Source organism: Aulonocara sp. 'chitande type north' Nkhata Bay, linkage group LG12, assembly GCF_057382095.1.
Source record: "Aulonocara sp. 'chitande type north' Nkhata Bay isolate Kocher_YH1m ecotype deep benthic linkage group LG12, A_spYH_male_GT1.1, whole genome shotgun sequence".
Lineage (NCBI taxonomy): Eukaryota > Metazoa > Chordata > Actinopteri > Cichliformes > Cichlidae > Aulonocara > Aulonocara sp. 'chitande type north' Nkhata Bay.
The window spans coordinates 25,641,753-25,657,012 of NC_141355.1; the positions used below are offsets into that span (position 1 = coordinate 25,641,753).

Below are 15,260 nucleotides of genomic sequence, written 5' to 3' on the forward strand. Positions count from 1 at the left end.
AAAATATTTATTAAACTTGCAAAAATGCACAATAATCTGGCAAAAGAAAATAATATTTAAGTAAGAGAAGTAAAATCAAAAACCTCTGCACCAGAAAAGGGTAGACTGGTTAAGTCTTCCTCATATTAAAAGGAACTGAAAGTTGATCTGAAAACATGTTGTGTCTGTTTTCACACGTATTTGCAAGTAAGTCACATGAGTACACGTCATTGGGGTTTTCCTGAAAATTTCTCAGTTTCTACCCAGAAGTTGATAATAAGCTTTCTGCATGTTTCCTCTTACATGCATGGTGATGTCTACCTCATTTCCAATAGTTTATTTTTGATGTGTGACTTCTTTTGGTTATGTGAAAAAAAGGGGCGGGGGGGACGACACACTCTCCACACATTCAGCTCTTGTTTCCTGTCTGCTGTATGGAAAAAGCCTTAATTGGGACCTCGGTTTTGGCAAGATCCCCAACACCACTGTCTGAAATGCAACACCCCACTGTTCTACCTCTTTCCTTACCTCCTCCACACATGCAATATCAACTAAAAAAGGTTACGTTTGGGTTCATCACTTCATAAAACCTGTTGTCCCTGATTTTCACTCCAGTTCTTGTGTAATTTGGCATACATCTGGCTTTTTTTCCCTGTTTCCCTTCCTTAAGAATGGCTTGACAGCTGCCCTTTTGATGAGATCATTTTAACTTTTGACTCAAGGCCCAGATGCAGTTTTCAGGTCCCGTGCGAGGTCTTTTAGAGTCTTTCCTGTTTCTTAACGACAGGACTTTTAGATACAGTTCATCTGCTGTTGATGTTTTTTTTTAGGCCTGCAACTTCTTCTTTTGTCCTGTGATTGTGCATTTCCCTCTTTTATTTATTTATTTTTTTTAATTGCACCACATGCCCGGTTTTGCTTATGCAAAATCATTTTGTTTGTGCACAAATACTATTTTATATCTCCAAAGTGTTGTCTTTGACATAAAAATCTACTTAGAGTCAACTAAAGAAATGTGAACATATGATGTGCTTTTGCAACAGGCTTGTACCGTGCACAGGTACATGTTGTGAACTGAATTTCTTTTAGCTTCTTTTAATAATGCTATCAGAGATGCGAGGGCTGCCTATTTCTAACAAATGGTTACAAAGAGCAGAGGTAATCATAAGGTGTTATTCAACCATTAGTCACCATTGTTACTCCTGCTCTACCTGCAGCCCCTATTTCCTCTAATGAAGATTGTGAAAATTTTCTGTCTTTTCTGCTTGCAAAAATTAATAATGTAAGAATGATTTTTTTTTACAATCAGTACCTGTTTTGTCTGTCTCTACCCCATCTCGGACCATCATCTTGGATACTTTCGCTCCTGTTTTACTACCTGCGCTGGTAAAACTAGTGAATTCAGTGAAAGCATCCTCTTGTTGTTGTTGTACCTGTATCATTATTCAAAAATGTCTTCCAGTCTGTTGGTCCATGTGTGCTCACTTTAATCAACTTTTCACTGGCATCTGGTATAGTTCTGGTTTATTTTAAAAATGCTGCTATTCTCCCACTTTAAAAAAAATCCCAGCCAGACCCTTCTCTTTGGGGCAGTTACAGGCCAATCTCTAAATTACTGTTAATTTCTAAGCTTCTAGAAGAGGTTGTGGCTAAGCAACTTATAGAGGCTCTGGACAAAGATAGCTTTTCTTGATACGTTTCAGTCCGGCTTTCGTAGAGTTCATTCCACGCAAACAGCCCTTCTTAGGGTCTCTAGCAACATTTTGATGAGTAATGATGCAGGAAAATGCTCTGCTCTGCTTATGTTGGACCTCACGTTGGCGTTTGACACAGTTGACCACCATATCCTGCTTGAAAGGCCAAAACTTTGGGTTGGTGTATGTGGAACTGCCTTAGAGTGGTTCTCCTCATATTTACATCACCGATGTTTTTCTATGAGGTTTCTGCTTTTAGGTCATCCTCTACCTCCCTTACTTATGGTGTCCCTCAAGGTTCGGTCTTGGGGCCTTTATTGTTTTTAATATATCTTCTCCCCCTCCAGCATATAATGGGCTCCTTCAAGGACATCTCTTATCACTGTTATGCTGATGACATTCAGTTTTAAGCCCCAAGATTTATCCAAGCTCCAGCTTCTGAATGACTGCCTAGATTATATCAAAACCTAGCTTTTGGTTCATTTTTGCCTGTTTTATATTGTCTGTTTTACCTTTCATGACTTATCTTTTTGCAGCATTTCGTGATTCTGTCTAGAAAGGTGCTACGTAAATAAAATGTTATTTATTTGTTGTTTATAAAATGCGTGAAAAAGCTATTCAGTGCCTTGAGTTTATTATTATTGGGTTTATCGTTGATAGTTCTTGATAGTGCTTCATGTTCCCATGTTCCATGTTTTAGTGCCGAGTCTGCATCATGGTGTTATTCTCAGTTTCCTGTTTTACTTTGGTAATCCTTGTCCCATGTTTCTGGTTTCAGTGTTGCTTCCCCGTCTTTCATCGTCCCTGCATTGTCCCAGCTGTGTCTCCCTCCTGTCTCGCATTCCTTTATTACGCCAGTATGTATTTAAGCCCTGTGTTTTTCCCTGCCCTTTGTCGCGTCCTCTGCGTTAGCTGTGTGTTCATCCCTCATCCTATGTCGTCAGGTTATGACATGCCACGCTGCTTAATTACATACAGGTACACATGACTACCAGTATAAGGACCTGAAGAATGAGACTATTTCCAGTCACAGAAAAATTACTTCAAGCAGACTAGATTAAACTCTAGCCTTAGTAAAAGGCAGTGTCAGAAAAACCACCATTAGAGATTATTGGGTTAAATGTTTAGGTAACAGCCATGATGCTGAATCTGTTGTGCAATTGGACTATCAGATAACACAGTGATTTGTGTTTTTTAATTGTCTAAGTTCAGTTTTAAAGGAAAGTTCCATGTGGACAACATGAGAAGCCACTTAGGAGAGTTGCAAGTAAATGAGGGACCTTTGCTTTCTTCTGTCAAATCTATTTTATTCATTTCAAAAGTAACTCACTACTTTCTTTTTTATTAGTATTTACAAACACAAAAACTGTTACCTGTTCAAATACAAGTGAGGAAGTATGTAGCAGAAAAGGGAACTAACATTTATTCTTAGTCTAAGCTAAGACTAGCACAATGTCAGTGTTATTATTAAACAGAAAACATGAAGTAAATGTATAGACATGCTTTGTTTTCAAACATACGGTTCCGTAGAATCCAATTCATCATCAGGTCTATTTGAGTGCAGACCTGATGATGATTTAGGTCATATTCATAAAGAAATGCAGACAATTGAAAACTGTTCATAAACTCAAATGCACCACTTTACATGGCCAATGATCTCCTGGTACTTCCTAAGCCCAACAATAAAGTTCTAATCTTTAGCAAACTACATATTTTAATGGAAAAAATAAACAAAAAGAAAACGATTTGTACGACTAAACTGCAGAATTTCAATTAATGCATCAATTCAAAACAGCAAAGGGAGAACAACTGATTGTTATTTGTTTCGGTTTATTTTGGGTTAATGTTTGGCACTGAATAAATCAGTATGTTCACACTTTTCTCTCAGTTCCTCTCTCATGCTCTGCCACTGACAAACGGAGTAAAACTTCCAGAGTTACAGGAAATACATTACAGTAGCATGGGCACTGTCTCCATTTTAAACAATTTTAACATTTTTCATCTGTTATTTAATTTACAAGAAAAAAAAAAGCTCACTCAGTTTTATGACAATTTTTTGAGTGAGAGGGATGCCAGCTTGTATTTGTGCAATAGGGTTCTGTAAAATACTTAGTTGGTTACATTTTTCGTCAGTAATCTGCATGTTACAGTGAAATTAAACCACACACAGTCTATGCATCTGACCCCAGATAAACGTTGCCTACATTTCCAGTTAACAGTTGTTAATTAATCCCGCCAGCAGGTGGCAACACTAAACCACTCAGCTAATGAATCGCACAGTGGCGCGAGTCACTGCTGTTTGGATACCTACAATCTTTCTTTGTTTTGCTTCTGTAAAGCACCTTCAAAACGCAATCAAGGTGTGATTTTAAATGTAGGCTTTAGTTTGAGAGGCTTTATAGAAATCTACTGTTGATGGTTTTGTCATTTTAACTTACTTGTATCACGTGTCTTTAATTGCTCAAGCTGTGAGCTTGGTTTTTAGTCAGGAGTCTATTTATACTTAAACCTTTGTGAAACTGGGTGTAATTTCTGAGTAGTTAAATAATTATTTTTGAGGTACCCCCTGGTGTGAATGGTTTTGTAGATTATTTCGCATTAGTTTAAAACCTCATGAAGTCAGAATATAATAATTAACAACAATATCACCCCTTCATCCCTATCACGTTCTCATGCTAAGCTCAGAGGAACAGCTGTCCTCTGCTGTGTACATTCAGTCATAAACTGCGATGATGAGTGTGATAGAATAAGCCCCTTTTGGGAGATGAGCGGAAACCATGTTGTGATACGCCCATGAAGCCTCACTCTTCTTAGTATTGGTGAACTCTTATGGGTGTCACTTCCTGTCGATTTTCCTTTTTTCACATTTATATGAGTATCTAACCGGTTTCTTTATCTATTCTTTTTTTTTTAAATCAATGTGGAATAATAGGAAAAGTGAAAACTTTGCATAAGTAACAATTTAATTTAATAACTCAAACTTCTGAGAAAAAACTTGACTACTAAGTAGGAATTTTGAGATAATAACCCGACGTTGTGACATATGGATAAGGATGGCCCAAAGTTTTGTGTTTGTTTGTTTGTTTGTTTGTTTGTTTGTTTGTTTGTTTGTTTGTTTGTTTGTTTGTTTGTTTGTTTTACTACTTACTATCTTCCATAAAATCGTTTGACACTGTGGGACTAAAAAAGATAATCTACCACTTCCCAAGAAACGGATTACATAGAGTTGAAAACTATATAACTCTGGGAAACTAGCTCCCTGTGCGTAATTGTGCGTAATTGCGCGTAATACGCACTCCTCCCAAACTTAGCCGTGAGTCAGGCAAATCAGCTGTTAAGGCGTCACGCACCAAAAAAAGTTAACCGCCGTTCAGAAAACATCGATTTTTTTCTTTTCCCGATATTGTTTGTTTTTTCAATTAAATTTTATCAGGCTGGAGAATTTCTTTTTCAGATAAAAGCACACTGTACGCTCTGTAAATGAAAATAATTTTATTTCAAGCAAGTGCTATTCAGTTCATTAAAACATCATGACAGGAAGCAGGAAAGAAAGGCTTGTACAAACTGCGAGTTCATTTTTTCTACTTTAGAAAAAAAAACCTACTTAAAGCTTGACTTGAATGCAGCTCAGTCCGCATAGAGTCCACAAAGACCGGCATTTAGTGTTCAGTGGAAGAGCATTCACTTCTTGGCAGCAGACCTGGTCTTGGAGACTCTGCGTTTGGTCTTCTTTGGGCTCTTTGGCTTCTTGGGCTTCTTGGCCGCAGCGGGTCTCTTGGCTTTCTTCGGGCTCTTTGACTTTCTCCTTTTCTTGGGGGACTTCTTGGCTGCAGGAGTGGCTCCTGCTGCTGCTGTTTTCTTGACGCTGGCCCGCTTGACCTTTTTCGCCTTTGGCTTCTTCTTTCTCACCACCTTCCTCTTCCTAGGTGTGGGGGGCTTTTTGTTGAGCTTGAAAGAGCCCGAAGCCCCGCTGCCCTTGGTCTGGACCAGAGACTTTTTGGTCACCAAGCGCTTCACGGCGATGAGAATCCTGGCATTGTTTTTCACCACATCATATCCACCGGCCTTCAGAGCCTTCTTCAGGGCTACCAGAGACACACCGCCACGCTGTGTGGATGTGGACAGAGCCTTCAGTATCAAGTCTGACACAGTCAGGCCTGTTTTCTTCCTCGGAGACTTAGCTCTCTTTTTAGGAGATTTGGCCGGAGCTGGCGGAGTCAAAGCAATCGCAGCAGAAGACATTGTAACAGCTGTGATACCGAGATGAAGTCAGTGAGGGCCACAGACAGAATCAGTAGAGAGTGATATCTCTGCTTGCCCTCTTGGCTGGTTGAGGCTTTATAAAACCCCAATGAGAACCGTGTAGAGTCAGTCCCACTGCCACAGTGCGCCTCTTCTCCTCCTCCGCCACTTGATCAAATTTGTGTTTTCTTCAACTGGATAATTCTTTAAAATTCCAACGTTAATTGTCATACAACTATATAAAAGTCACTTCACAGCAATCAGGGAAATGTGAACTGTCTGTCTGTGTGTTTTTATTCAGCATGCGTTCAAATATATTAGCACCTGTTGAGCGATTAGAAGCTGACAAACGAAGAATGCAATGTGGGAATCGTGCTTTTAACATTTTGACTATGTTATATTTCCCAAATAAGTAAGAAAAAAGTTTTACAATTAAATAAACTCTAACATAGCGACGTGTCTAGTACACCGAGCCCAAAATTTAGTTTTATTTCCACCGTTATTGTGAAATATTTTCACCTAAAGAAGACTCAAGAAACACACTTCCCTTGATTCTATTTCGAGGTAACCACAGAGAGACTTCTAATGATAAATATTCAACTTGGAATCAAAGCAAGGGCGGTCTTTGAGTTGGGGATGATGTGTTAAAGTATAATTAATAGAAAATTTTGTTTGATATGAATATATGTAACATGAAAGTGAAATTAAGGCTATACATTGTGTATTCCCTGTGTATAGATGGACCAAAGCCAGAGTAGTTATCAGCCTGTGAGGAGGGGCAGCCCAAGAAACGAATTTCTGATTAATTTTCCGGGCTTTCTTTTTAACGAGACACTTTGTGGAATGACTCCAGTGGGGTGCTTGTACATAAATATAAATTTAAATTAATTTGAATTTAGATCATTTCTTATTTATGCATCAATTAACTTTTATGAGGAACTGCTGCGTAAAAATTGTGCAAAAATAACTTCACTTATGAGATTATAACAGTTCTGCGCATATAAATGCAAAAACACGAATCATGTTTCATTACACTGCACTTAATTGGTTTTGGTAAAACAGCACAGCACACATGAATGTACAAAAACCATCCTTTACTTGCGCATCTGTGAAACCAAAACAAACTTCAGGCACTCTGACGCGCTTTACACGGCTTAGCTGTTTGACCTTTTAATGATAAACCATCGGTTTTATTGGGTTTTACAGGATTGTTACAAACCCGTGGGGGACAGGGGGGTTGTGATATTTGTTTACAAAAACACGCAATAAAATCTGCCACAGGTGGAGCCAAACAGCGGGAAAATAAACCAGAAAAAACTAAATCGTGTAGTCCAACATTGGAGTCTTTGTTTTATATTAATTTTATATTATTTTTATATCAGTTTTAAAATGAATGCAATTATCAGACATACTTCTGGGAATGTTTTAATATTACAGTCTTAGTGCAATCCATCAAAAACGTCTCCAGTGAAAGAGGGATGTGTTTTTCTCTTCTTCGTGGTTTCTCGCGCTACTTTTGTTTGTTTTCTTATTATTAATGTGAGATAAGATATGTACTTGTGTGTGCGTGCGCGCGAGGGAAAAGATTGGCAAACGTTTCCGTGCCTTCTGTAGTGCGCTGATAGCGCCTCCTCACAAACACTGGAGTTTTGTTTGGCTGGAGTGCAGTTCTGATGGACACCTGTAGGTGGTGAGAGTGTTGTCACGGGAGACCAGCTTGAAGTGCCCACTGAAAGCCTCAGATGTGTAGTTTTTGTTTCTCGCGTGTGGAAGCTTTTAATCGTGGGCTTGTATGCAGAGCAGGATGATGCAGGTATACTGCAGCACGTCTGATAAGGCTGCAATAAACTCTTGGAATTTGGACCCAGAGTGGGAGAAACTCCCTGGCAGATGCTGGACTTTCATCCTCTTTAACAACAAAGCCTTGACTGATTTTGCAGTTGTTGGTCATCTTGGCCTCATTATCAATACAAAACCTTTACTTCTATAGGCAAAGAGACCTACTCCGAGGCTTCTACGTGTTCCTCTGAATAGCGTGCAGCCGTGGTTTAACAGTTATAACCCATGTCACAGTCGGAAGAGCAACTGAATATTTCTGCCGCTCCCGCATTCATTTAAATGAGTGTCAATTGCTTTAATCTAAATGTGTCAGTTGCTTTAATCTCTTGCAGTGATACAGAACTGAGCGCATAAAGGTCAAACGAAGCCTTCTGCTGAACTACTCTGAATAAAACAATTGTTTTTGTGGCTGCAAATTGTCTGTGTTGTGGTTTTCTCTTTCTATAACTCCCATCCACATAACCTTTTGACTCAATCCGAAAGAATAGCTGCCTATTGTCCTCAGAGTTACTGCAAAAAGAGTCACTACTTAAGCATGCTTCACACGACTAAAATACATATTTTTTTCTGTTATTAATAACAATAAAAAAAAGAAATGTGACCCCCCTATTATCTCACATACTTAGACAATGAAGGACAATGAATCTTGTGCTGTATTTCACAACCAATGACTGTATAATTGATGCCAACATTAAATTACATTACTGGAGCACATCGGTGGGATTAAAACCAATATGCAAATTTGAGACATAACCTTCAAAAAAATGTATGCTTAAACAGTAAGCTTAAACACACCTTCCTCATGCAGTGATATGAAAAGCATGCTGCTTATGTGCACTCTTCTTTGCCTCGAGCATTGGAAGTTCCATCCTTTGTGTATTTGTTTTTATTTTTATTTTTCTAATGGCTGTCACAAACTGCAAATAGGTAATTTTATTTTCTACAAATTTATAAGATCTTTGGCTTTATAATGGAACTTAACTGAACTGCATGTTGAATTAAAGGGGGGAATGAATAAAAATACATTTTTAAATGCCAAAGGCATTTAAAAGTAGAATCCTTTCTACGCAAAATTATGTTAAAATCCTTTAACCAAAATAAAACGCGTGTGATATCAAGCAGCTTGATAGAGTCTCGGGCTTCCTCGTGTGAGACTGATGTATGACGTGATGCACGGGTTGGAGTGGGAGGGGGAGCTGCAGGATCTGCTGTGTAGCTTTGCTCTCCTCCCATCATCATGTGACCAGGTGATCAGTCGGTACAGTCAGAACACAACGGAAACTTGTGACCAAAGCGGGCGGGCAGCTGGAGAAACTCGGCGTACATAAAAAGCGACATAAAAAGCTGGACATTCGGTCTTTTTCTTTCTCTCCTCCACCATCCACTGAGACGCCATGGACTGCGGAGTCGCCAAGATCATCCTCCTGTTTATCAGCTTGATATTTTGGGTGAGTCGCTGTGTAATTCTGTCGTTCGTCCACCTGCAGAGATTTTATTTCCTACTGACGACGCTCTGTGATGCGGAAAGGGAAAAAATAAATATGTGGGGGCTTTTCTATTTGTGTTTCTCAAAAAAAAAAAAAAAATCTGCTGCTATTTGTTTTCTCTTTACTCCTCCTGTGTGAATTGTGCTGTTTGGGGTGTAAACAAATCAGTATTATGGTTTGATAAAGATCCCAGTAGTCAGCCCCCCGCCCTCCTTTTTTTATTCTAGCACAGTCGCAGCATTACAGAGCACTTCCTCATTTCACCCCACCTACCCTTTAATAGACTTCTAACGTATGTAGCTCTGAAATAAAAAGGCCTGGGAAATTTTCATGAGATCACTGACCTGCCCGACTCTGCTCTTATTTTTCCGGCCATTCACTCCCTCGTGCAGTCATGTCTGTCTTTGTGTTGGAGTACTTTCAGTTGTGTGCTGCTCGTTAATGTTGACTTAATAAACCCAAGCTTCCCCGCCTGTGTCCTCTTCAGTGACCTTACGAAGGCTTTTGAAAGGAGTGGGTAAATTTCCCAGCCTGTCCCTTCCGTGGTTAATGTGTGTGTCTAATTGGATAACTGTAAGACAGAAACAGCCTGTGTGTGTGATTATTTACCAGAGACAACATGGACGTGCTTTAATTTGAGTATTCAAATCCTTTTTTCCTCTCCTCTCCACTTCCTAGTTTTCCTATCTTCTGTTCCAGCCTGTATACTTTCTCTTTCTATGCCACACTTACCATCTTACATCCAGCAGCCTTGGGTTGGATTACCGAGCCTCTTTGAATTAAATGAAGGTGTTATTGCATTTCTCTGACCTTCACTTTATTTCAGTAATGTTCACTCCCTCCCAGCATGTGAGCATTACAGACAACAAATGACTCCATATTTTAAAAACACCTCTGCTTTTTTTTTTTTTTTTTTTTTTCCCTCCTTTGTTGCACAGTTCAGATGTGGAGTTAGTCAAACCTGCTGAGATTGTTTAGCCAACAAACAGCATTCCTGTGTTTGAGCTTCAGGCTGAATGTGCAAGTTTGACATTTTTTTTGTTTTTTTGTTGCTGATTTATCAGAGCAAGAGCCCTGATTAGACATGAGTTGATGAAGAAATCACGTATCCGGTTGAATTAACTATTGACCTTCATGATATACCCAGCAATTTGATAAATTAAGGAGTTTCAGCTTTCTGTGGGAAAGTGAACATTTTTTAAATGATAAACAGCCAGTTTCATTCTGGGGGATTGTTTAAAGAAAATCATTCAAAAGATTGAACTGAACTATGACCCACAGTGATAAACATTACACAGATCCTCACACGTGTTTTAAACAGTTGCTGATATTTCATGGTTAGATTTAGTGAACATGTTCATAGTTTGCTTTTATAAAACAGGATTTCTGCTGCTTCACAGCAATAAAGTTCATGTATCTGATTTAAGGAAACGATAAGTTAAATGGTTCCTGGTTCACAAAATTTACAGTAAGTCTTGTCTTTTCCTGGAATCAGATTGAAGCTGGACCTTCAGAGAACCCCTCATGGCCTCAGAGAGCTAGTTACATTCCAGAGAGGTTGCGTTTTACGTTGTGTAAGCCTCTTTGTGCTGCTTCTGAGCCCCAGGATCTGAGATTCTGGAGGGATTAGGGGGTGAGCACTGGATGGGCGGGGGGGCACAGCGTAACAAACCCACAGGGTTCCCGTGACCGTGAAGTGATCAAGAAAAGTGAGTCATGGGGCTGAGCTACAAAGTGAATTGTTAGGATGCGCTAGACACAAGCAACCAATGTATAAGTTGCTTAACTATGAGGGGAAGTAAAACTGAAAATTGCATGAATGACTTACCTCGGGGAAACTTTGTGTGTGAGACTTTCCGTCTGCTACAGAAATGAAAACGTTGCTGGTTAACACCTCCTCTGTTCCTGTGTTCTGACTGACATCACCAACGTATGAAGAAAGAATCTTTCATAGACTAGATACAAAAATGTTAGCTTATTAGTTAATGAAGCCTTTTTTAAATATCTTTTTTTTTTTTTCATTGCTACAGTAGGTTTTTTTTTTTTTTTTTTTTTTAATTATTTCAGTGTGAAGAATCAGTGTGATTCTTTTTTTTCCCCTTTGTTTTTAGGTGTGAGCTCCCTATGCACAAACTTGGCCCTCATACCTGCGGTCATATGACTGGTGATCTCACTACTAAAGCATGACTAGCAGTAAGGTCGTGATGGCAGTGTGACTTAACGCCAGATATGCATCAAAGTTCAATGGGGCAGACTATCAGTGACTCTCACAGAGTATGTTAATCACATGAGAGCCAGTAGGACAGAAAAATAAGAACAAACATCTTTGTGCTCAGTTTTAACAAAAAGTTTTAAAATCAATACAAAAAATAGAACTAAAACAAATAATTGATTTTAACAGTTATAGGTTTGGCCAGTGTAACATGTCAGAAACAGAAGTGTTGTAGAGGAGGAAGTATGATGCGGTGTGTCTGGTTTTAATGTTGTGTTGACAAAGCAAGGAGCATGTGACTGACTCGAATTTTAACAGTGTAAGCTTTTAAAAACCGGTTGCAGTCTGGTTTCTAGCAACTTCATGTCTAGAACGTCAGTTTCTTCATGAAATCGTCAGAATGACTTGTGAAGGTGCAGATGATTTAGCATCTATTGTAACCTGTGTTTATTTATAGTGGAATCTTTTTTTGTTCTATCCCCATTTCCTTCAGGCTGCAGGAGCAGGACTGGCCTATGTCGGTCACTACGTGATCAAGTCCTTCGGCAGCTTTGACAGTCTGATTCAAAATAAGTCAACTCTAATCCCAGCAGCCATTATCATCGGAATCAGTGCGGTGATGTTCTTTGTTGGGATCGTGGGATGCTGCTCAACCCTCCGCGAGTCCAAATGTGGCCTCAGCTTTGTAAGTGTGTGTGAGGGAATTAGGACAAGACGTGATTTGTGCCTTAATCATATTCCCAATTCCTTAATGTTTATATGCTCATCTGTAAAATCTGAAGGTAGAAGCCCAAGAGCAAACCCTTATCACCTCAGCTATGAAGTTACTTACCATCCTTTCTGTTACATTTGTTTGTTTCTGTTGATCTTTCGCTCTGTTTTAGGATCCAAATTTACATCTCATTTCTTTTTTCCATTCATTTTAGTTCTTTCTGATCATCATGTTGATCTTTGCAGCTGAAGTGACTGCTTTGGTGTTTAGCTTCATCTACCGCGGCAAGGTGAGTCACAGACGCTTCAGGTGTTCTAAATAATCCTAGAATATTAATCTGTGTTTAGTTATTTATTTTAAGTAACAGTAGGGAAAATATACTTGTCGTAGCTCACGGTTAACTTACATGACTGCTTACATTTGGGGGGGGGATTTGTTTCTCAACAGATCAATGGACAGCTTGAGAGCCCCATAAGAGACTCTCTTTCCAAGTATAATGGGGAGAAGAACTCTGAAACCGAAGCAGTGGACAGCATGCAGACTTTGGTTAGTGTATTTTCCACTTTGATAATAGATTTGTTTTCTTGATTCTATTTTCATTCTCCATTGTCTCTTTTGTTGTTGTGTGCATTCTCTCTCTTACATGGTTTCACTTCCTCTTCTCCCTCCAATTTTGTCTTCAGAAGACAACAATAAAAATAAAAATGAAGTTCATAGGAAGTCGTTGCACTTTACAGCTTCATGACCTACATGCACCACTTTTACTTCTCCTGTGTCTGTCAAACGTAACTGTGGGAAACTGATAACTGGATTAGAAGAAGAAACCGATCCAGTGTGTACAAAACTTGAAACACTGCAACACAGCCGCAGTACCATATTTCCCTTAGCTCAACTTCTTGTAGGACCTTTATCTTTACCTGTACCTTTATCATAGTTTCCGTTTGCACATGACCCTTTTCTCTTTGACTTTTTGCAGTTAAAGTGCTGCGGTGTCAAGAATTACACCGACTGGACCAACACCACCTATTTTTCTACAAACAAAACGCTGCCTTTGTCCTGCTGTAAAAACTCCTCATCGCCACAGTGCAATGGCAAACTGGAAGAAAAGGACCAGTTTAACACTGAGGTGAATCACACTTGAGTCACACGTGTTTGTCTTTCTCTGGACTGTACGATGTTTACTCTGACTGCGTGTTCACCTGCAGTTTGGATACTTCTGTCATTCAGTCTCAGATTTTTTTTATTTTTTTTAATGATTTAAAAAAAATGTTATTATGACAGTTTTTAAGTCTGCAAAAACTCCCAGCAGTAAAGGCAACAAAAAAGGAGCTAAAGTCAAGTAAATACCTTTGATGTGCATGTACTGTATGTATACTCACAACGATTGTGTATGTGTTTTTAGGGTTGTGAGCCCAAGCTGGAGAAGTTCATACAGGATGTTCTGACCTACGCCATGCTGGTCGTTGTTGCTTTTGCCATCATCAAGGTAAGACCAAGCTTAAATGTGGTTTGGCAGGTAAATGAGGATATGTCATTGACCTGCGTCCTTCAAACTCTGAAGTGCATGGATTTGTTAACTTAGCACTTGTGTGATCATTTTGTCTTCTATGTGAAGAAAAAAAATGAATTGTTAAAGAAATTCTAAAAAAAAAAAAAAATTTCCTGCAAGCATGTCTGTATTATTGTAGGGTGTTACATAATTCAATTTTATATATAAATATATATTTCAAGGTTGTTTTTTTTTCACTCAGGAAGCCAAACTTTGTGATAGGTTTGTAAGATAAAAAATTTCATCCCCCTTATTAGTCGGTTCATGTAACCTAAACAGAAAACGTATTTTAATTGGGTCTCTGATTTTTATTTTTTCCTTTTCCAGTTTTTTGGGATGGTGAGCGTGTGTGCGATAACCTGTAAAAGCCGAAGGAATGGTTACGAACCCCTCTACGCTTGAAACAGTTCCCGCAACCTCCCACTGTACCTCCTCCTCCTCATTTAGCTCCACTGGGATTTCTGAGTGCTTGCTCTACATTGCACAGAAGCATCTGTTCGTTGTGCTCTTCTAGTTCTATTTAAGTAATTACATGACGATCATTGTCTGGGCCTTAATGGGGTCATACCGGAACATTCCTGCACGAAAGAAATCTTGGTGAATCTTTTTGGTTAATGTGAACGCAGCTCTTTATTCGTAGTTTTTGTTTTTGTTTTCCAGCTATGGTTTGGAATTTTTTTTTTCTCTCCTTCATTTCTTTGGTATCGTTTTCAAAATAGTTTAAATAATCATAAATGTTGTTCGCAGCTCGATTGTGCTTCCAGCGCAGGCCATCGTCATAGCTGCCATTTCATCAAAGGGGAAAAAAAGAGAACGAATATGAACATTTACTCATGTGCTTGTAAATCCTGCTGGGCCCTTCCTGCCCTGCTGCATCTTGTAGATACTCATTAAGAGGAAATTACGCTTTGCATTTCCACTGTACTTTAATGAATGAGCTCTGTCCTTGTTTTAAGCTGTATGTGATCGTAAACAAAAAGACAGCAGTTATATGCCTTATCTAGGACAGCAGAGTTTATAACCACCTGCACGAATGAATACATGCAACACTTTATGGTCAGTTAACTCTGGTAAATTGAGTTGTAGTTCCACTTTGACTTTTACTGTGTTTATTATATTTCTAAATTAAAAAAGGTGAATATCTCACAAGCGTGTGGTGTGGTTGTGTCACTTTTTTTTTTCTTTTTTTTTTCTTTGTCAACTTATTTGCAACATTCAATGATTTTTATAGAAATGGCAAGCATCGCATTTCTTGTTTCTGTTGCTGTTGTTCTGAACTGAGGGCAGAGGGAGCAGTTGTCTACTCCTGTGGCCACTTTAGTGCCTTCTAGCTTTACTATTCACTGCTGCACGGTGTTCAGAGCATCCTATTAAACGTGACCCAAAGCATTTATCTGTTACCTCCTGACTCTGCTGATAAAGAGGCCCCTCAGTGTGGCACATACAGAAGATAGGAGTATTCATATTGCATAAGCAAAGTTAGCGTTCAAAGAGATAAATAATACAGACTCCTGTGCAGGAGATCATTATTCAATCAATGTGCAAG

General features: G+C 39.0%; 2 protein-coding genes across 2 annotated transcripts; one reads left to right on the forward strand and one right to left on the reverse strand.

The window, feature by feature from the left end:
- Positions 1 to 5,150: 5,150 nt before the first annotated feature.
- LOC147317554 (histone H1.5) lies at positions 5,151 to 5,998 on the reverse strand. The gene has a single exon (XM_086314616.1). It carries the CDS (start codon positions 5,913 to 5,915, stop codon positions 5,355 to 5,357), a length of 561 nt encoding a protein of 186 aa, XP_086170742.1. The 5' UTR covers positions 5,916 to 5,998; the 3' UTR covers positions 5,151 to 5,354.
- Positions 5,999 to 8,990: 2,992 nt separating this feature from the next.
- tspan36 (tetraspanin 36) lies at positions 8,991 to 14,866 on the forward strand. Its single transcript, XM_086314620.1, has 7 exons — positions 8,991 to 9,202; positions 11,947 to 12,138; positions 12,380 to 12,454; positions 12,613 to 12,711; positions 13,142 to 13,291; positions 13,568 to 13,651; positions 14,042 to 14,866. The coding sequence occupies exons 1-7, from the start codon at positions 9,149 to 9,151 to the stop codon at positions 14,114 to 14,116; spliced, it is 729 nt and encodes a 242-aa protein (XP_086170746.1). The 5' UTR covers positions 8,991 to 9,148; the 3' UTR covers positions 14,117 to 14,866.
- The last annotated feature ends 394 nt before the right edge of the window (positions 14,867 to 15,260 follow it).

Excerpts from the sequence above, each read along its gene's own strand:
- LOC147317554 (XM_086314616.1), bottom strand. The coding sequence starts at position 5,915 with ATGTCTTCTGCTGCGATTGCTTTGACTCCGCCAGCTCCGGCCAAATCT.
- tspan36 (XM_086314620.1), top strand. The coding sequence starts at position 9,149 with ATGGACTGCGGAGTCGCCAAGATCATCCTCCTGTTTATCAGCTTGATA. Across the intron at positions 12,712-13,141 it reads TGGACAGCATGCAGACTTTG|TTAAAGTGCTGCGGTGTCAA; the intron begins GTTAGTGTATTT and ends GACTTTTTGCAG. Across the intron at positions 13,652-14,041 it reads TTGCTTTTGCCATCATCAAG|TTTTTTGGGATGGTGAGCGT; the intron begins GTAAGACCAAGC and ends TTCCTTTTCCAG.